Consider the following 22,675-nt stretch of genomic DNA (forward strand, 5'->3'; position numbering starts at 1 on the left):
TTCAACACACCGGCCATATCCCACCGAGGCGGGGTGGCCCAAAAGGAAAAACGAAAGTTTCTCCTTTTACATTTAGTAATATACACAGGAGAAGAGGTTACTAGCCCCTTGCTCCTGGCATTTCAGTCGCCTCTTACAACACGCATGGCTTACGGAGGAAGAATTCTGTTCCACTTCCCATGGAGATAAGAGGAAATAAACAAGAATAAGAACTAGAAAGAAAATAGAAGAAAACCCAGAGGGGTGTGTATATATGTGCTTGTACATGTATGTGTAGTGTGACCTAAGTGCAAGTAGAAGTAGCAAGACATACCTGAAATCTTGCATGTTCATGAGACAGAAAAAAAAAGACACCAGCAATCCTACCATCATGTAAAACAATTACAGGCTTCAGTTTTACACTCACTTGGCAGGATGGTAGTACCTCCCTGGGCAGTTGCTGTCTACCAACCTACTACCTATAAGTTTTTAATTATGTATAGTAATACATATAAAATAACATTTTTACTTACCCTTATTGAAGATTGGTGATGGCATCTGGAAGATAGGGAGGAGGAGAGAGGGAGTTGGGGTTAGTGTTTGGAAGGAGAATCCCCCTCCATGAGGACTTCAGGTGAAGCCCTCTCTGGGGTTACTTCCCTTCTCTGTCTTTTAATGCCACTAGGACCAGCTTGAGAGTCACTGGACCCCTGTCTCACAAAATAACTGTCCACAGTCCTCTGTTTCTGGCACCTCTTTAACATTTCCCTAAAATGGGACATGGTTCTGTCACTGAACTTGTTGCAAAGATGGCTTGTTTCAGCTTGCTCAGGGTGGTACTTCTGCACAAACATTTGGACATCATTCCACTTGGCACAAATCTCCTTAATCTTTGAAGAAGGCACCTCATCCACTCCCTATATTAACACCTTTCGCAACATCAGCTTCCTTGATTTGTTCTTTCTTTGACAGGATAGAACCGATGGTCGACTTGATTTTCCCATACATCCTGGCAAGCTCAACAAGTCTCACACCACTCTCATACTTCTATATTATTTCCTTCTTCACATCTATGGTGTTTCTCACTTTCTTTACCACAGGGGTACCACTAGCAAGTTTCTTTGGGCCCATGGCAGCTTATTTCACAGTCCCACAAGCACTAAACACAACTAAATAATCGTAAAATGCGTGAATGAGAGCGCAGGTTAGTGTTCACTCAAGCATAAACAAAGCTAGATTGCTCACGGCGCCTGCGTGGGGATGCGGACAGAGCGGGCGGCAGACAGGTCTCGTACCCGGCGGTCCGAAAATAGGGGCGCGTTCGATAATAGGGACACAGTTTGTCCGAAAAAATGGTCCTATTTTCGAAACATTTGATATGTGATACGTTTGATTTCTGAGGTTCCACTGTACTTGTATATGACTGACTCTCAAAGGGTTAAGAAAAGTACATATAAAATGAACTATGGCTTTTATTAGCCAGCTAATTATTTTGACACTTTTTGAGAGGAGAAATAATCAAAATAATTTAACCCACAGGTGCAGATGCAGCAATCATTGTTTGAATCGTGTGGTTCAGCACCCACTGAGACTAAAGCTTCAACTTTTCAAGACTGCAAGGCGAGGGTGGGGTGTTAGAACACTGCACGACATCCCCAGAGGAGGCTTCATCTGTGTTTATGTTGGCAGGATGTTAAACGAGACTAAAGCAAATGAGGTATTTATTTTTCACTAGGCTGCAGGTTGGCTACAACCATCAGTGATAGCTTTACTCGGCTTTTGTCCCATATATTGTACACACACTAATAACACAAGGGTTATTTTCCTGAAAATTGCCTATTGTACAAATTATCATGAACTGAAGTGAAGAGCCTATGGGAAAAATAGGTTTACTTTCCTTGGACTTTAAAATAGATTTAAAAAAAGAAAGTATGTTATCTTACCTTAATTAAATTCTGGTCGCTGTTGGTTGTTGATATGAATGTGTGGCTGAGGTGGATGGCTATAGTTTTTGCATTGATGTGGCTGGTTGTGGTTCTTGTGATGTGGATGGCTGTGGTTCTTGCATTGATGTAGGTTGTAGTTATTGTGTTGATGTGGATGACTGTGGTTCTTGTGCTGATGTCAGAAGGTGGTTGTACTGAAATCCTCAAGTATTGTGTAATGCATCTCTGTTCTATTTTACCAAGTAGTATCCCTGTTTACAAATGACAATAAAGCCTCATCAGGTCCTCCAGACCCAAGGACCTGACACTGATATGCTGCATTAACAGTGTCCCTTTCCCTTCCTCCTCCTGCCTCCGTCTACCATCTCTTTTATCTCTACTGTGTAGCACTGAATGATTCTTTACAGGTTCACTGCTTTCTTTGAGCACAATACAAAACTTGATTGTTAGAACATTTTTGTCAGTGTCCTGTAGAGTACTGTGTGTGACTTTAAGGATAGCTGTTCTCTCAAACGAATTCTTTGATGCTACTCCTTAGGATGGAAAGACCATTGGAGGAGATGACTACTATGCAGAGTTGGATTATATTGAAGTGATGGAAAATGCTAAAGAGGGATATGAGGAAGAAGCATCCACACCAGATATAAATGAAAATAATTTCCAAGGAGAAGACAGAAATATTGGTAAGATTTCTTCTTTTAATTGCATGAAGAAAAGTTTTGAAGAAAATGTCAAGGTGTCATGTGTGAATCAGTGACTAGGACAATTTTTAGAATTACTTCATGGCTGGGTTGACTTTTTTATTTATTTTTATTTTAGATCTTTAAACATTTTAAGTTTGTTAGTATTGACATGCATGACCCCTTAAGGAGAGTACCTTGCTTCTGGTGAAGGGCTTTTGATCTGAGGAATTGGAGCTATTCTCCCTTTGCCTCTGGAAAGACAGTGATGGAGTGAGTGATGATCAAAGTGTTTCTTCATTTTTTGGGTCACCCTGCCATGGTAGGAAATGGCCAATGTGTTAAAAAAAAATAAATTTCTAGGTTATATATGACTCTTAGGATTAATATGACTCTCCATGATGATAGTAATACTTACAATAGATTCCAAGAAAAGGTTCTGAGCTTGGGAAATACAGTGAACACATTTTAAACAATATTCTGTGGTGGTTTCAAAAGAATGTTACTGTAAGATCACATAAATAAAAATTTTGAGAAACTCATCTACTCTAGCAAATTCAAAATAACCTTCAGATATATGACTGGCAAAGTACTAAAGAAAAAAATATTCACAATGCGTTAGATCAAAATTTGATTTCAGTTTGCAGAGGTAATGTGTAGGCTTGATAAAAATAATATAATTTGTTTGCTTTTGTGTTATTATGATTTTTAATAGTTCTTATTTCTGTAATATACAGTGGACCCCCGCATAACGATCACCGAATGCGACCAATTATGTAAGTGTATTTATGTAAGTGCATTTGTACGTGTATGTTTGGGGGTCTGAAATGGACTAATCTACTTCACAATATTCCTTATGGGAACAAATTCGGTCAGTACTGGCACCTGAACATACTTCTGGAGTGAAAAAATATCGTTAACCAGGGGTCCACTGTACTTCCAATTTAGGAAGCCTAGTGTGAGGCAGGGCCATGAGGCTATTGATTCCCTGAACCATTAGCTTAACATTTTGGTGGCTCATGCCACCAAAATGTTCAGTCTTGGAACAGGTGGAGATGTTGGGCATGTTTCCTTACACTGTTGTCCCTGTTCACTTGGTAGTAAATAAGAAGCTGCCTGTTAGTCCAGTTTTTGTGAGTCTCATCCTGGAGGGAGTGGGTGGTATCAAAGTTTATGTATAGCTAGGATTTGAAATGAGATAATCCTGATTGAAATGAGATAATCCTGAATATTGCACCTGATCCTTCACATTTTGATTGCCCATGTGAGTGACTCTTAGGGATTTCCTGACAGGAGGATCAGACAGTAATGAAAGTGATGGCTTCTACAGTGAAAATGAAATTGACAACCCTAAAGAAGACAGTGACTTCAACCAACCATCTCATATAAAAAAGATTGGGTTCACAAAGCGGGAAAAATCTGCTCGCCTTCAAGAACGTGCCAAGCGCAAGAAACATTCACCATCAGATCCTGGTTGGTGTCTCAATTTGAAATACAGTAGAACACTGATTATCTGGACCCCTTAGGGCAAGGGTGTGCTGAATTTTTAACCACACTGAATGATTGCACCATCTTTTTTTGGTTCCTTATTTGTTGCATATTCTTATTTTTTAGCATTATCTGTACACTTGCTGAATCAGACAAGACCACCAAGTAATGTTAATTGCCGAATAACCTATAACTGGATAATTCAGTGATCTGTGCTATTCTGTACCCTATATCTCAGCCACATGTAGACCTTTGTCCAGAAATATGTGCTTCAAGTTATACCTCATGAATCATGAAATCATAATGATGCAGGCCAGTGTACTATCCTTTGTTTGGTGAGCTACACCTAATGACTTTAAGCTGCAACGTTAAAATAATGCAACAAATAATAAATCATGAATACTGTATACATTTAGAGATGGCTCCAGTATTTCAGAATGTTATGGGGACAGCTTTTAATGAGACTTCAACCTCTTAATATGGGAACCAGAGTTCAATGGAAGAAAATATTTAATCTCACATTTACTTAAAAAATTTGCAACAAAAGTTCTTTAGCACTAGCTGGATAGTTATCTATATATGTAACACTCATAATATAGATTAATTTAAAATGGTGAAAGGTGTGGCAAAGTGAGATGGAAGTGTAATTAGGTGCAAATAGTGGTGGGTGGTCTGGTGCCACCTTCTCTCTAAAGATTAAAAGAAAACAACTCAGTTTTATCTACATATTACATCATTGGTGTAGCTGTCTTCTATATAATCCACCCTTCAAGAAGGATGCTTTGATGCTGATGAGGACCTCTTGATTGAAGAAATTGGAGCTATCCTACTCTACCCTTTCTTGGATCAAATCTTAGTGCCTCATATTTCCCAGATGTTGTATGTGACCCATATGGGTTGAGTGCTCCCCTGTGAATATAATAATAATTATGCTGTTAATGCATATGTACTTTTTTTTTATGTACATATTCTTTTAATATGAAGTATAGAATTGTCTCTTGTAGGTAAGGAAGAAGGCGGCAGTGGTTCTGGCTCAGCAGCTGCATCAGATGAAGAACCAATTAAAGGACGCAAGAAGAAGACAGAAACAAGTGAAAAGACTACTGGAAAGGAAAATGGAAAAAATAGTGACAGCAATAATAAAAAGAAAGAGAGTTCAAAGGACAAGAGAGAAAACTCAGATAGTTCAGATGATTTAGAGGATCAGTCAGATGATGGAGAAGATGAAGCTGGTAAGGAGGCTGTTCTGATCATAATTTTTAGTGTTTTCAGCATAGCTGGCATTGATTTGGAGGTCATACTCTTGAGGCTGTGGTTCTTTGAATGTTAAGTGGTGCACCAGTAGCATGTCTACCTTGCACCAGCATGGTGGGGAATGGAGCTCTGCACATTTCCTCCTCTTCTTGTCACATGCATGATATTGTGAAATTGCTGTTTGTTCTATAAAGTAATAATAAAAATATATAAATTTAGAAATCCTAGGTAGTAGGTTGGTAAACAGCAACTGCCCAGGGATTTCAGGTACATCTTGCTACTTCTGCTTACACTTAGGTCACACTACACATGCATGTACAGGCATATACATACACACACCCCTCTGGGTCTTCTTTTTTCTTACTGGTTCTCATTCTTGTTCATTTCCTCTTATCTCCATGGGGAAGTGGACCAGAATTCTTCCTCTGTAATCCATGCATGTCATAAGAGACAACTAAAGAAAAACTTTTGTTTTTCTTTTTGGGCCACCCTGCTTCAGTGGGATACAGCCGGTGCATTGAAAGAAAGAAGAAACTTAGAAATGTGTAAATAAAGCTTCTGAATGCGAATTTTAGTTATTTATTATTTCATGGTATTCTGAACAGTGAGACTCCACTTAGAAAATTGAACTGCATGTAAGAGAAATCTGGATATTGTGCCCTCAGTGTACAGATGACTTCTTTTTACCTTGCTGGTGAGCAGCTAACAGCAACAGCCTAGTGCAACAAATAGTCAACAAGGAAGCCTGGTCTGAGGTGGTGCTAGAAGGGTAGAAGTATATTTTAAACCAGTCACAGATGTGTGTTTCAGTTTACTGTTCATGTGGTTTCCCATTTTTGATTGATCATTGTTTGTGACACTTTAATGCAAACATCATTGCATTGTATAACAGCGGTAGCAATTCTTTACCTGATATTTTATCTCATTTTTACAGATGAAAAACAGCGCCAACCACAGAATTTTGTACCAAGTCAGCTCTTGGCATCGGCCAACCCAATTAAGGCAAACCAGAGTGTGCGTGAATATTTTGGAAAGGATGAGGCTGTATACATCATGGATGCCAAGCACACTGGTAACATTGGCCGCTTTCTTAACGTAAGTGCTGTGTCCGTTTTTTTTTTTTTTTTCGAAAACTATTTAAGATGTGAAATACCCAAGGAAATAAAAACTGCTTATAGTAGTTTTAGAATACAGGACAGTGCTATGTGGGTTTTCTTTATTCCTGCATTTCAGTATTGCTGTTGGCTATAGTATACTGTATAAAAATAAAGTACTGTACCTGTTTATAACCTTTAATGCATGGTGTGCAAAATACAAGTAAATATACTGTTATTGATAATATGAAGACATTGCAGCAAGTATCATATACAGTAGACTAATATTACACGGTAGTTATGTTCCTGAAAATGCTGTGTTAGGTAAAATCCATGTTAGATAAACTGAAGAACTTGTAGGAAAAATAAGGTTAGGTTCCTGGGAGCCCCAAAAAGGCCAAACAATTTTTTTTAGACCTTCAGATCTTACAAAAATAAAAGTGAATATGTAATTGTAGTTCATTGTTGTGATGTATTTTGTTATTTTTACTGCTTAAGACTACAGATGCAACAGAAACAATAGTATTTCTTACCTTAAATTGTGGGTGCTGGTGTTTGTCAATGATTAAGAAGAGAGTGGAGAGTTATGCTGTGGCCCTACTGGGCTGAGGTGGATGGTAGAGGCTCTGCTACTGAAGTCGATGGTTGTACTGGAGTGTGCATAAATTCTGTAATGGATTTCTGGGCTATTTTACCCTGGAGTACATTATACAGCTGACGGTAAGATATCAGCTACTCTAGACCGTTTCAGAACACTGCTTCTAGATTTGTCTGGGTCCTCTTCAGTGAATAAGTCTAACTTTAAGTCAGTGTGTAAATCATTAAGTAAGTTAGTCAGGTCAGTAAAGCAAGCCAGTCAAGTAAGTCAGTAAAGTAAGTCAGTCAAGTCAGTAAAGTAAGTCTGTCAAGTAAGCCTGTCAGTTAAGTAAGTTAGTTATTCATCACACAAACTCGTATATTTACCTCATTCTTTTTAATTGTACAAAGTGATGCTTCATTAAGGTCATAGGATATCCCTTGTCTAATATCTCTATTTTCTTCACTTATACCTTTTCTTGCCACTTTCAGCAACACTTGTATGCCTACTGGGTGCCATGATTGCTTGGCAGATACAAGACATGGCAATTAAAAGATCAAAACACAATTCACAAACACAGCCAGCTCCTAAGACAATGGAACTGAACATGTATTCATGAAGGCTGGGATGGTGGTGTTGAGGGTGGTTCTTGTCTAATATCTCTATTTTCTTCTCTTATACCTTTTCTTGCCACTTTCAGCAACACTCGTATGCCTACTGGGTGCTATGATTGCTTGACAGATACAAGATATGGCAGTTAAAACTTCAAAGCTAGCTCCTAAGACTGAAACTGAACACATATTCATGAAGGCTGGGATGGGGTGGCAGGAATGTTGGAGGTGGCAGGGGATGGTGGTGGGTCTTCCTCACTGATCCACAACAACATGGCAGTTTGAGCTGGGGAAATTTTTTCCACACCCGCAAACAGAACTGTGTTAAGTTAATTTTATGGAGTATTGTATAAAATTGTGCCGCAGTTTTTCAGCAGTGCAATAAATCCGTGTAATATAATGGTCTACTGTATACAGAAAAGTGTTTTTCAATATATCTGGATGTATCCTTTCTTGGATTGAACCTGAATGCCTGTAATTCTCCAGGTGCTATGTGATCCATTTACCCTACAGGTTTAGCACTTTTCCCTGATTAAAATAAAAAAAAAAAAATATCCCACTAAAATATAAATTAGAATTTATTGTCCTAAAGTTTAATACCATGCTCATAGTTTTTGCTCCATTAAAAGAGAAAGCTTGTAATTGTCAGTTTTTCCTTATGTCTGCTTGTCCATTTTTCCTCAGCACACTTTATGAACAAATCTTTTCTTATTACTAAAGGATTTTTATTGCTAAAACAGATTTTTAACTGAAAACTATGTGATAAATAGAGGTATGTAATGGAAAGAAGCTGAAAGTGAACACAGAAAAGAATTAGATGGTGAGAGTAAGTAAAAATCTAGGGAATGAATGATTGAAGGGTCAGATAAGCAGACCAAAGTATGGAGTTAGAGAATGTATTTGGATTTTTATAGTAGAGCATTGACAGGTGGATCTGTTAAAGATGAGGCACATTACTGAATTATGTAATAAAGAAAGGTGTGTTGAGGAATTTGCAAAAAGAAATTTGTCAATAAATGCAGGAGGGGATACTATATCAACTTGAATACTCAAGCATTCTGCCTTCATACAATACCTTACATACCATTAATGTTTGTTTTCTCATTTTCTCTCTTTTTTTTTCAGCATTCTTGTGAACCAAATGTATTTGTCCAGAATGTTTTTGTGGATACTCACGACCTGAGATTCCCCTGGGTTGCTTTCTTTGCCATCATCAACATCCGGGCAGGTACAGAACTCACCTGGGATTATAACTATGAAGTTGACAGTGTCCCTGGCAAGATAAAGTATTGCTATTGTGGAGCTCGAAAGTGCCGCGGGAGACTTTTGTAAGGTGTATTTAATTGAGTTTTAAAATAAAGTATATTTATTTATATTCAGTTTCTCACGTGTTCATATGGATAACTTGTTGATACTGTTTGACAGCTATGCATAAAGAAGCATTTGTTAATAGGATCTCCTTCCCCTTTTTTGTGGTGAGAGGTGATTAAGAATCCTTCCCTATTTTTTAGTCAAAAGGTAATTATAACCCCTTTAATATTTTTACTTTTTTTTTTTTTATACTTTTTGTAGTCAGAGCTGATTGATGCCAAGTTGTAAATTTGTGTGGTGGCCACTACAAAGCTCTTGAGATTTTTTAGTGTTATTCCAAAGTGCGTGTGATCTGTTAGCATTAATATTTAATTGATGCAAATATTGAATCGGACTAAGATATTGCTGTAGAGACTACAAGTATCATGCAATATTAATGAAGTATGATTTTAAGCTGAACATGACGACTTGAGTAATGACAGTTAAGTATGAATGTATATATTTTATATATATATACATATACCTAAATTTTTTACTATTTCATTCTAAAATACATTTACTTTTTATGTTGCTCTAAATAAGACATTGTTTAGTCAAGTCCTGTGTTTTAACACAGTGTTATATTTAGCTTTTATGTTTACTAAATAAATGGTGAGTTTTAGCAGGAACATGAAATAGGTTGTTCTTGCATCTATGTTCTTTACCCTATATCAAGGTTTTCTTTCCTGATTTTTTTTTTTTACCACCATTGCATTGCTAGTCTTATTTTGCTAAAAACTGTCAGATATGAATTATAATAAAGAACTCAAACTTTTTTATAGTATTTTATTTATTAGTCAGTATACCCTAATACATTACTTTGTTATATTTTTCTTTTTACCACATCAACTATTTTCCATAAAGATAGAATAACTCCCCCTACAAAAACATAACAAAAAAAATACACTCACCATTATTCATTCAATAGTTCATATTTGCAAGAAGTGCACAGAATTCACAGTCAAATGATTTTTCAAAATGTAACATGTAGGCCATTTCAATAGACTTACGTCATTAACATTATTATTGAAAATGACATCATCTTTGCTTTCTTGAAAGAATATACGTATTTGTCTCGATGTAGTGTTATGTCCTGTCTTGATTTTCTTTCAAAAAATCTAACCTTCAAGGAAGTGACAATGACAGAGAAGAACTCTTCATCCAAGGAATTAGGAGCTACTCACAACTTCCCCTCATCATACCTGATTGCCTCCCTTTCCTGAGGTGTTATATGACCATGACCACTGTGGGTTTAGTACTCGCACATAAATAATGAATAACAAAACCAAGAGCTAAAATATTGTATTGTGCAATAAGTCGTGTAGATCTTTAATTGCAGGTGAAGTGCTGGATGATTAAAATACGTATTGGAAATGGTCCTTCGAGAATCTCAGGATAAGAGTCTTTCCAGACACTTCATAAATATATGTCAGGCACGAGTATGGAACCCACACCTGAGGAAGCATGTTAAATAAGTGCAGAAGTATGCAATAAGGCATGTACTTGAGTTAAGTGAGATGCCTTGATATTGGTGAGGGGCACTTGATACAGGGAATTGGACCTATGCTTCCTTGGATTGAACCTGATTGCCTTCTATTACCCCAGGTGCTGTATGACTCCTGCAGGTTTAGTGTTCCCTACGAATGTATTAACATGAATCTAGTAAGAGAGGTGATGCAGGAAGCCCTGCACTACAGAGACCAGTATGTCTGATAATTGTAGTTTTCAATTGTTATTAAATATTATACCCCTCAAGGGAGGTTCCTTGATGCCCTCTCTCTCAGAATGAATCTGGATGCCTCTCATTCCCACAAGCAGTACATGACCCCTATGGGTTTAGTGCTTTCCCATGAATGTAATAATAATATTAAAGATTTTGACCCTTTAAAAGATATGCCTTGAAGCTGGTGGAGAGCTCTCCTTCCTCTCCTGATTACCTCCCATTTCCAGGTACTGTATGGCCCATACAAGCCTTTTTTTTTTAACACCATCCATCTCCCACTGAGGTAGGGTGATCCAATAAAGAAGAAGACTTTTACCATCACTGGTGTGCCTTATGAGTGTAGTTTGCAAATTACTACCAAAGATTATAATTTCTTGAAAGGGATGATGCCTTGAAGCTGATGGAGGGCTGCTACCTTCCATTTACTAGTATCAAACCTGATTGCCCTGTCCATGTTGTCACCCACAACAAATGACTTACAACTCGGGTGCCTATTTACTGTTGTGACCACAGGTAATGCACAGTGGGATGCACATTATTGTGACTTTTCTTTCTTGCTTTGGATCAAACCTGATTACCTCCCTACGAGTTGAGTGCCTTCCCTTAAAATAGAACAGTCACAATCTTATTATCACTGTATGACCCATATGGGTCATACAGTGATAATAAAGACCCATGGGTCATACAGCACATGGGGAATGGGAGGCAATCAGACTCGATCCAAGGAAAAGGAGGATGCCTCCCATCCTTTGGATCAGGAGTCTTTGACAAGCCTTGTAATGAAAAAACAAATTGGTGTTAAAACACACTCAGACTTTCTTGATCTTTGAATCTAATAAAATTATTGATTATAATGCATCCATTATTAAAGTAGAGGATATATAACTCTCTGTCAGCAGTCATTATGTCAAGATTTGTATAATCTGCTTAGGAAAACCACAAACATTAGAAGACAAATACAAAAAAAATTCTTCATTACCACAAGGTATATATTTTTTACAAACTTGGATATAAATGAATCGACGCCTTTAGACTTCACTTCTGGCACTGAGGAAGCTTATAAGATGCCCTTCACACTCAATGAACTTGGGTCAGCACTTTCCACTTGCCATGGACAACACCTGAGCTTGATGTCAGCCATGACTATTTGTTTCAACACTCCCGTAGTTCGATTGGTAGCGCACTCGTCTCACACAGGTCCATGGTTCGATCCCCGGTAAGGGTGGAAACATTAGGACTTGTTTCCTTAAGACACCTGTTGTCCCTGTTCACCTAGCAGTAAAATAGGTACCTGGATGTTAGTTGACTAGTGTGGGTTGCATCCTGAGGACAAAATTGATCTAATTTGCCCTAAATGCTCTGCATAACAAAGTTAGTTAGTTAGTTTAATATGTTTATTATGCACCCCATACCCATCCTGTGGGCGGTAGTCAAAAGATTACAACAAAGGGCTTTATATATAGTAGTATGTCACTGATGTTAGCTAGGTCTGTATACCTTGTAGAAATAAAGATTATTATTAAAGTCAATCTAACCCTACCTAAATTAACCTTACTCCGCCAGCGATAGATATGGTCATCATGAGCCTTTGTTTACATTTGATTCTTCTTTGTTTACGATCGCTGTGATTGGCCAGGAGCGTCAATAGTAACCGTTGACTGGCTGCGACATGTTGCATGTCCCAAGATATATTTATCATTGATAGCTCCCAGAATAAATTCCTTCAAGAAATGATAATTTGTGACGGGGTGTAGATAACATGCTTGCGCTGTATCAAAGAAAATAATGGGTGATTTTTCAATAGGACCGGATCTCCATATTATCCGTAGTGTAGGAGTGATAGATGGAACGCTAAATAAGTGTGTTAAGAGTGTGTATTGGTGATATAATGTGGAGATGATGATGCTGTACTGTACTCATTCTCAGATACGCGAGGCAACTATGCCACCTCTACCTCATTGAACCCTCACAGTCACTCATGTAACACCTATGATGATTATGGGATGAGCAGAGGCACTAATAATCTCCATGGATCATATTACTCAGATTAGCCTGGCATTAAAACTTTTTTCTTTACTGTACTAGAGATGACTACGCTGGTAGACGTGGCACCAGCGCCCTGATGCAGGCCATAGCAAGATGGCTTTCCTATGCCCAGTGAGAATCCGACGAAACAAGAAAAAGAAAGGTAATACGCGTGTTCTTTGGCACTTGGGAGCTCCGGCGGCCTTCTCGGTGACAGATCGAATAAACCCAAGGCCATTTTGTCCACGGCTTCACCGAGAGATAGCGAGAAATGAAGGAAAACCAGGTGGGAAGGGGTGACCCTCTTTCCCATTTCTGTGAGGTGGGAGGTTCAGGCGTAAACAAACTGGGAGATGAGGGTAGTTATACCATGACATGTGAGTCTATTATCCCTTATAAACCTCTGTGGTGGGGCCTCCACCTCACTCAACCCCCAACCTGTGTTTCAACTTAATATGGAGAGTCTGAGGTGGATTATCATGGGTTGAGGAGAGGGAAATAAGGTCTGAGCTAATTTGTTACTGTCCTGTTGAAGTCTGCTTTATTAACACCCGTCAAGGGAGGCTCTTGATGCAGGTGAGGGGCTCTTGATCCAAGGAACTGGACTTGTCATCTCTTCCTTGAATCGAAATTGATTGCCTCCCGTTTCCCAGGCGCTGTATGATCCATACATGTTTAGCACATTCCCCTAATATAACACTGCCCCACATACAAGTTTGGATTGAGGAGTCTCATACAAAACTTACATAAATTCAGCATTGGTCTCAGGGTACACAGGTGTTATTGGCTTACATATACACAACGTTATATAAGTTAAACTTTGATGATCCAGTGAAATCAGTTTGACATTTTCATAGGTCTACTGGCCAATGCCTGGAAGTTTATTTAGGTACAGGTAGACATAAATACAGTTACACAAATTAGCATACATATTAACATATACATTCTTTATGCTAACATACGTATATGTAAATTACCTAGGATAACCCAAAAAAAAGTCAAAGTGCCTTTCTTCCACTGGGATCTTTGTAGTGCTAATAGACAATAATATATAATAAACCAGACTAAAGTAAGTAAGCTTATTTAGGCACAGATACAGAAGTATAATTAGCATACATAGTTTAGATTATCTAGGATACCCCCCCCTCCCCCCAAAAAAGGTCCAAGTGACTTTTTTAATTTTTTAAAATATTTTACATGGAAGTTACAGTGGACAGGTTTACAGTTTGTTTGGTTACAGTTATGAAAATACATTACATCTTGGATATACTAAGCATACATTTGCGATAAATTATGAAGGTGCTGTTATAATCCCTGTGTATGGGAGGCTGAGTTAACATAGCTGAAGTGAATAAAAATAGCTGTGTGGCTTGCTTACTAATGCCAAATCTTGCTGTAAGATCTTTGATTACTTAACATTTCCTTAAGATCTGTATGATAGCCTTACATTATGAATATATAACCTTAGAACTGCACAGTTACATAACCTTAACTTAGAGCAGAGTGATTACTTAACCTTATACACAAAAAACCAGCACATAGAAGAGAGGAGCTTATGACGACGTTTCGGTCCGACTTGGACCATTTACAGTCACACTAACGAAAAGAGGGAAGGATGGAGTATATATAGGTAGGAGGTGGTAGTAGTAGTGGAGGTAGAAGGTAGTAGTGGTGGAGGTAGTAATGGGAGAGGTGGAGCCAGTCAAATACTAAGAAAGAGGAGCACTTAGATCTGTATGATTACTTTACCTTACCTTAGATCTGTATGATTACTTAACCTTATCTTAGATCTGTATGATTACTTTATCTTACCTTAGATCTGCATGATTACTTAACCTTATCTTAGATCTGTATGATTACTTAACCTTATCTTAGATCTGTATGATTACTTAACCTTATCTTAGATCTGTATGATTACTTAACCTTATCTTAGATCTGTATGATTACTTTACCTTATCTTAGATCTGTATGATTACTTAACCTTATCTTAGATCTGTATGATTACTTAACCTTATCATAGATCTGTATGATTACTTAACCTTATCTTAGATCTGTATGATTACTTAACCTTATCTTAGATCTGTATGATTACTTAACCTTATCTTAGATCTGTATGATTACTTAACCTTATCTTAGATCTGTATGATTACTTAACATTATCCTAGATCTGTATGATTACTTAACATTATCTTGGTGCTATATGATCTTCTAATATTAGAGCTGTATGATTACTTAACCTTACTTTAGAGCTGTTTGATTACTTAGGTTTACCTTAGATCTGTATGATTTCTTAAGTATACATTAAATACAAGTGGTTACTTAACCTTATCTTGGATATACAGTACTTTATATTACTTAACCTTACTGTTGATCTGCATAATACTTGCAGATCTCTAAGCAAATCTTAGAGACGTATAATTGTACTTAACCTTGCCTTCAGTTCTGTATAATCTAACCCTACCATTGATCTTTATTATTTCTAACTTTTTTTACATCTGCATGAGCTCTTAATTTTTCTAAAAGATCTGTATTGTTGCTTAGCTTTTTCATTAAGCTCTGTATAACTACTTAAGTTTAAGATCTCTTGATCATTGTGAATGTCTTACCTTTGACCTCTATAATTATCTAACTATCGTAGAACTGCATGATTATTTATTTATCCTTATGATCTGTATGATTACTGAAGATCTGTATGATTACTTGACCTTGATGGATAAAAACATGAAGAGTGTAATGTGATTCTTTATTGACAATGCTTTCCCTACACAATGGACTTTATCAAGTCACTTGTATGACCTTTGTGGATTTACCAGTTAGTTTTGATTGTAATAATAATAATTTATCAAGTCATACACAGATCTGATCTTACCTTAAACATGCATGAATATTTAACCATACCGAAAGGAATTGTTGGAAGTAAATTCTAGACACAAATTTTATTGTCAGTATGATAAGCCCCTTGAAAGCAGGAGTAGATTATGACCATTCACAAGTATAGTAGTTGAAAGGCAAGGCCAGGAGCTGGTGAGTACTATATATTCATGCTTTCTCTCTGCCACCTCTCTTTCTCTGCCTCTCTTAATCTCTTTGTAACTATCTCTCTTATATATGAATACACACACACAATTTTTTCTATAAGTTTCCATGACTCATTTGCTCTGGCATTAAAAGTAGCATTTCACTGTCCATCATATCCGTACCTTCTCACAACTGTTCATTTTTGTTATTATTATTATTGCTGTTGTGCTGCTTATTAAAATCCTAGAATTGAGCAGTTCATCATTTCATTTTTCATTCTATAATAAACATATTGAACCCTCTGCTTTCTTTACTTCTTTCCTGGGTCCTTCAAGAGGTTGGTCAATAACTTCCTAAAGGAGGAACCCACTAGAGCTCTTTTCTAGACCTGACACTTGATTGGGGTTTGCCCATGTTTAGAGAAACTTACAAATTTTATTATTCAGTAGTACCATCAACATTTGTTTGATGAAATTCGAGTTAATTGGTTGCCTCACAACATGGGTCTGTTCCTCAGGGTCAGGGGGGTATGTGTCGGAGGGGGAGGAGAAGGTGGTGCGTGCTCCTGGCCTCGGTCGCATCACAGGCTCTGCTTCCATAGAGACGCTGGTCCGGGTTGGCTTGGAGAAGGAGGCTGGACTCTCGCCAGACAGCAAGATGGTAGTCCTCCATGACTTCACGCCCTGCGTTGATGACGAATTGGAAGTGAAGAGGGGTAGTGTGAGTTACCAGAGAATCATTGCTTGCTTTATATGTACATACTATATTGACATCAAATATATTTTCATTAGATTCAGATAGTGATAAATCGCTTAACTTGAACTTTTATATTCACTATTTCACTTTTATATAAATATTCACAGAATAATCATATTCAAAATATTGTATATCCATTAATGTCCTTGTCAGAACTACATCACCATATTAAACCTTTGTACAGTATTAATATTAATTGCATGTGAAATCAGTGGCAGATCCAGGTATATATGAGGTAAAGTGTTTAAAACAAATCCTAATATCTGCAGTAAATTTTATTGACATTTTCACTTCATTTTATTTTTAATTTTATCCCAATTTTGTTTTACAAGTTAGTCTTCATCACTGCTGAAGGGTGCAACTCCTTATTTTTGCCACCAGGCCACCTCATTCAACATAGTCAAAACAACTTGGCCAAAATTATCTTATCTTAATCCTGGATCTACCTCTGAAGTATTGCTTTATGCTTGCATAATTATACTGTATACACTTTATCTGTCTCCATAATAGGCCTCTAACAAATCAGGAGCATCTATACAAGTTGCTTTACTAAAACATTCTTTAGTCCCCTGAAAAAATTTCCAGTCGTAATGTTGATTTAGTAACCCCCAGTTGTTTGGTTTTTATGTCTGTGCATCATAATTGATTACTAACATCTCTAGCATTGCCATAATTAACTTAATCCACTTTTTTGAAGGCTAATTACTGTATTTAATTTTTGTAATGCATGTTTTTTTGTCTAGTTTTTAAATATAGTGACACTCTTTTATTTTTAATCTTACACTAATTTGTAATGTTTTATCTCTAAACTTATTAAGTTGGATGTAAAGTTAACTCGGTAATTGAATAGTTCATGCATTTTCCAGGTTGTAAACGTACTTTATCAGGAAAATGATTGGGTTTATGTAATAGCAGAACATGGCCAACAAGAAGGCTTCATCCCTCACTCGTACTGTGCGCCATATGGGTCACAGCTCGGGGAACTTACCATGAACCATAAAGTATGTACTGTACCATTCTTACTTAATAGTTGTTGTCAGAGAAACTGTAACATTATTTCTTGATAGTTTTCATCATGTACCAGTATTTTGTGAACAGTAAATACTTTAAATATTTATACTGTGTAATTCTGTAAGCACAAACTGTATACGTATATACATATACTGTATACTAGTATGTAAGAGTGTAATGAACACTTGTCAGTAGCACAGGCAAATTAACATGGAAATAATTTTATAAAATAAAATGTAAGACAAGTACAGTACTTTATATTCCAACTTAACACTGGGGCCCTCTGTACATGATGGAGAAACCTTAATTTCAGATTTGAATTCAGCATCCCAAAATTAGTTATAAACATATTTTTTAAATGTGAACTGAAACCTTTGTTGGCCAGTGTAATTTGTTATATGCAGTACAGTACAACCTTTTATATGATTGGGCTGGATGGATGATGTACATTTTTATAAAAACAGTATGTGATATTAACAGATAGTTGGAAAAAGACACAAAATACAAACACTAGGACATTTTATTGGAGGCATTTTGGTCCTGGGATCTTGGTTACCTTAAATGTACACATGGGTAGGAAGACACAAGTTTAATTAGGAAGGCACCTGAGTGGCAGTGAGGCTGAAAAACCTTTGATAGTTTTCAAATAGGTTAAACAAATATGTGAGTAAAAAGGATTGGATTTGAGAAAGGTCTGCCTAGCTTGGGCCAGTTAGCCTGCTGCAGTGTCCCTCATTATGTTTTTATCCAGGTAATCTGATGGCAGCATTTTGTGATGGGTCTGGTGATGCTTGTTCTGTTATCATATGTGCTGGTGTGATAGCTATACTGTAGCTTCCTGCTCTGTGTCGCAGTACAGTGGTACCTTGACTTACGAGTTTAATTTGTTCCGTGACCAAGCTCATAACTCACTTTGCTCGTATATCAAATCAATTTTCCTCAGTGAAATTAATTGAAATGCCATTAACCCATTCCAGCTGAATTCCTGGCTCTCAGGAGGCAGGAGAAAATACTTCAATATAAGCTAATATCAACTCTGCAACTTATTTATCTATCACAATTGATCTAATATGACATAATAAATAATATAAATAATATAGAAACATGATATACTGTATACTCTAGAATGAATAAAATATGTCATTATGTGACGAGTGGTGGCGGCCACTCCCAAAGTAAAAATAATTATCGCTCTGACCATATCTTCCCATTCTTGCCCTTCTGAGGTCTTATTATAAGAGAAAACAGAGTGTTTGTGAGGCTTTCTGCACTAGATCACTAGTTTCATAAGGAAAACACTGCAACAAAATTGATTTTCTCATGTTTTCCTATGATTTCATGCTTTAATTCAATGGAAATCCTCCTCCTCCTCTTCTCAGCACTGTCCTTTGTACTTACTTTCTTAGGACCCATGGTTAGAAAAAAGAAATTTGGCAAAATAACTGCGCAAAAGGCACAAAAATGCTGGGATGCTGAGCGGATGTTGTGGCATTTGATGCGCCAGCAAGTGGCAGCGTATCTGAAGCTCGAATGTAACTTGAATTTTGGCTCGCAACTCGAAGCAAAAACTCGACTGAGCGACGGCTTGTAACTCAGAAAACTTGTAAGTTGGGGCACTCGTAAGTCAAGGTACCACTGTATTTATGGCAATCAGAATGGCTTCCATACACCAATGTCTGCTGATGTCTAGCTCCATGACAATCATCTGTGTAGCAGTCCACAGAAACAAGGAGGAGCACATGATGAATTGGACTAGTGCAAGAGGACTTCACTGACACTAGAAACAAGCTAGAGATTTTGAATGATTCTGGTGATGAGGGGCCATCTGAACTGGGGTGTACATTGAACTTGGGCGAGCCAACTATTTGCATCTTTATATAGAATGCTGAAAGCATTAGGAGCTCTGCAATGCAGCGCAAAGTACCATTCAGAGTTAGTAACTTATTATTTGAGAAGTCGAAGAAAATGCTAGCAGTGTGGATGGAAGACCAAAACCAGAGGGAAATAGATTTTCACTCTGATGCCATCAGGGATACTGCCTTGATAATTTATTGTTACTTTAAGATGAAAGTGATCAAGATCCCTTCTTGGTTAATAATTGTTTTGACAGATTCCTTTGGCATAAAAACATGCACTATATTAAAGTGACTGGAGAATCTGCAAGTGCTGGTCATAGTGCTGATGCAAAGTTTTCTGAGGACATTTAAGTAATCATAATTGCTGAGAGGCTCAGTATTAAACAAGTTTTTAATGCCAAGGATGTAATTGACAAGATTAAAGCTTTATGAGATGAAGTGAAGTTCTCTACTTTGAAGTCTTTTTGGGAAGACTGCATTATGTATTTCAAGGGCTTATGAAAGCTGTACACAAGTGTGCAAGAGGTTGTTGAGCTGGGATAGAAGGTAAAGGGTTTTTCAGAAGACATTAAAGAGCTCATTGACTGGCATTATAAAAAATTAAACGATGATGAACTGGTTGCGATCATTATAGCTGCTGATTAAGAGAAAGATGTAATATTTCTCAGTGTAAAGGACCTGACTGAAGATGCTGGCAGAAGTGTTTTCATCTGCTAAAAAACTGTCAATTTCCCTTGAGCATTGACCCTAGTCTAAAGAGGAGCCTGAAGTTCAGTCATCATATAAACAATGGGCCTGATGCCTGCAATGGAGTGTATCTTCTGAAGCAAAAAATAAAGTAACATTCCTCCATGTTGCAGTTCTTAAACTTTCCTTCACTCACCCCAGCACCTTATCCACTTATGCTGTCTGATGATGACAGCTCCTTGTCTGTGCCTTCTCTAGATGTCACACTGTGTGTGATGATATAGAATTTTACCTGACCTCTTTACCTTGTCTTTAACTTACAACAGCTGGAACTTAACCACCATCTTCCAACTCCATATTCACCTGTGCTGGTGTCTTTTGCTGTTGGTGACTACTAGGACCATTAACACATATTGCATAACAAATTTAAGATACTGTACATAAATGGGTCTGGGGCTTGTTCTTGAATGGTCTTAGAATATATTCATATGGGTTACATATTAAATTGGGTTTTATTTATTGGCTTTCATTTTTGTGCTGTATGCCAGGAATGCATCTATCATACAGAGCAAGAGACACCAACGGTACTCATCTAGGTTTTTTCAGCTACATGAAAGTTTGTGTGTGCTGTGATTTTGAATTTGTGGTGAGATTTATATAGGTGCAGTGGAACCCCAGTTTTCGAACTTAATCCATTCCAGAAGGTCGTTCTAAAACCGAAACGTGCGAAAACTGAATCAATATTTCCCGTAAGAAATAATGTAAATACAATTAATCCGTTCCAGACACCCAAAAATATTCATAATAAATTCATTTTTTAAAGAATATGACACTAATGTTAACTCTATAGCTTATTTATCTATCACAATTGATCTGATATAACATAATAAACAATATAAATAACATAGAACCCTGAAATACACTCTAGAATGAATAAAATATGTTATTACATATGTGGCTAGTGGTGGCAGAGGCGGAGAGTTCGTTGTTGTTGTTGGGGTTTGTAGGGCCACTGACAGCATACTCCATATATGGAGAGTTTGTTAGGAGGCAGAACAAAATCCTCCTTAAATATGACACTAATATCAACTCTATGGCTTATTTATCTATCACAATTGATCTAATATTAATAACATAGAAACATGATACAGTGGACCCTCAACTAACGCTATTAATCCGTTCCTGAGAGCTCATCGTTAGTCAAAATAATCGTTAGTCAAGTTAATTTTTCCCATAAGAAATAATGGAAATCAAATTAATCCATGCAAGACACCCAAAAGTATTGAAAAAAAAAAATTTAACATGAAATATTAATTTTAATACACACAAACTGAAGAAGACATGCACAGTTACATGACACTTACCTTTATTGAAGATCTGGTGATGATTGATGGGATGGGAAGAGGGGAGTGTGTTGATGATCTTAGTGTTTAGAAGGGGAATCCCCTTCCATTAGGACTTGAGGTGGCAAGTCCTTTTTCGGGGTTACTTCCCTTCTTCTTTTAATGCCACTAGGACCAGCTTGAGAGTCACTGGACCTCTGTCACACAACATATCTGCCCATAGAGGCCTGTACCTCCCGTTCCTTTATGACATTCCTAAAGTGTTTCACAACATTGTCAGTGTCACCATTAAACACTTGTTCAGGTTTCAGTCCTTCACTGTCTATGTACTCCTTGAATTCCTGCACATATTTTTCAGCTGGTTTTTGGTCCAAACTGGCAGCCTCACCATGCCTTATCACACTATGTATGCCACTACGATTCTTAAATCTCTCAAACCAACCTTTTCTGGCCTTAAATTCCCTCACATCACCACTAGTTGCTGGCATTTTCCTAATTAAATCGTCATGCAACTTCCTAGCCTTTTCACATATGATCGCTTGAGAGATGCTATCTCCTGCTATCTGTTTTTCGTTTATCCATACCAATAACAGTCTCTCAACATCTTCTATCACTTGCGATCTCAGTTTCGAAAACATAGTTGCACCTTTGGCAAGAACAGCTTCCTTGATTGCCGTTTTCTTGGCCACAATAGTAGCGATGGTTGATTGGGGTTTTGTGTACAGCCTGGCCAGCTCGGAGACATGCACTCCACTTTCATACTTAGCAATGATCTCTTTCTTCATATCCATAGTAATTCTCACCCTTTTTGCTGTAGGGTTGGCACTAGAAGCTTTCTTTGGGCCCATGGTGACTTATTTTGCAGGTGCAATCACTAAAAAGGCTGTGATAATATGAAATGTTCCGATTGTATGCTTGGAAGCGACCACGGTGGCTGGCTGGCTTGTAAACACTGGCCAGAAGTGGACGCGTCTAAGACGGAACGAATAGTGTTGGTCGAAATTTTTTTAGCGCTAATCGAGGTAAAATTTTTGCGATAAAATGTATCGCTAGTCAGATTTATCGTTAATCGATGCCATCGCTGGTCGAGGGTCCACTGTATATGCTCTAGAATGAATAAAATATGTCATTACGTATGTGGAGTGGTGGTAATGGTGTTGTTTTTGGGTTTATAAGGGCCACTGACAGTGTAAGCCATACACATATAGTGGTGGTGGCGGCAGTGTTGTCAGTGACCCTATATACCTCAAACAACAATGGAGGCACATTCTTCCCTC

General features: G+C 37.5%; 2 protein-coding genes across 11 annotated transcripts in view; both read left to right on the plus strand.

The window, feature by feature from the left end:
* Positions 1 to 9,754, plus strand: part of LOC128698001 (histone-lysine N-methyltransferase eggless) — a 66,986-nt gene extending 57,232 nt beyond the window's left edge. For 6 of the 7 annotated variants that reach the window (XM_053789995.2, XM_070097545.1, XM_070097541.1 and 3 more), the window contains 6 exons: positions 1,519 to 1,696; positions 2,464 to 2,608; positions 3,899 to 4,078; positions 5,098 to 5,325; positions 6,282 to 6,442; positions 8,755 to 9,754. In XM_053789995.2, the coding sequence (XP_053645970.2) occupies positions 1,519 to 1,696; positions 2,464 to 2,608; positions 3,899 to 4,078; positions 5,098 to 5,325; positions 6,282 to 6,442; positions 8,755 to 8,961 (1,099 nt within the window). In that variant the 3' untranslated portion in view covers positions 8,962 to 9,754. The remainder of the gene's footprint in view (positions 1 to 1,518; positions 1,697 to 2,463; positions 2,609 to 3,898; positions 4,079 to 5,097; positions 5,326 to 6,281; positions 6,443 to 8,754) is intronic. The other variant, XM_070097543.1, reaches the window with a different exon arrangement.
* Positions 9,755 to 12,735: 2,981 nt separating this feature from the next.
* Positions 12,736 to 22,675, plus strand: part of Dlish (Dachs ligand with SH3s) — a 34,481-nt gene continuing 24,541 nt past the window's right edge. Inside the window, exons 1-3 of one of the 4 annotated variants that reach the window (XM_070097548.1) lie at positions 12,736 to 12,890; positions 16,263 to 16,465; positions 17,368 to 17,502. In XM_070097548.1, the coding sequence (XP_069953649.1) occupies positions 12,842 to 12,890; positions 16,263 to 16,465; positions 17,368 to 17,502 (387 nt within the window). In that variant the 5' untranslated portion in view covers positions 12,736 to 12,841. Of the gene's footprint in view, positions 13,014 to 13,069; positions 13,105 to 16,262; positions 16,466 to 17,367; positions 17,503 to 22,675 lie in introns of those variants that run through there. The other 3 variants (XM_070097550.1, XM_070097547.1, XM_070097549.1) reach the window with 3 other exon arrangements.

Source organism: Cherax quadricarinatus, chromosome 58, assembly GCF_038502225.1.
Source record: "Cherax quadricarinatus isolate ZL_2023a chromosome 58, ASM3850222v1, whole genome shotgun sequence".
Classification (NCBI taxonomy): domain Eukaryota; kingdom Metazoa; phylum Arthropoda; class Malacostraca; order Decapoda; family Parastacidae; genus Cherax; species Cherax quadricarinatus.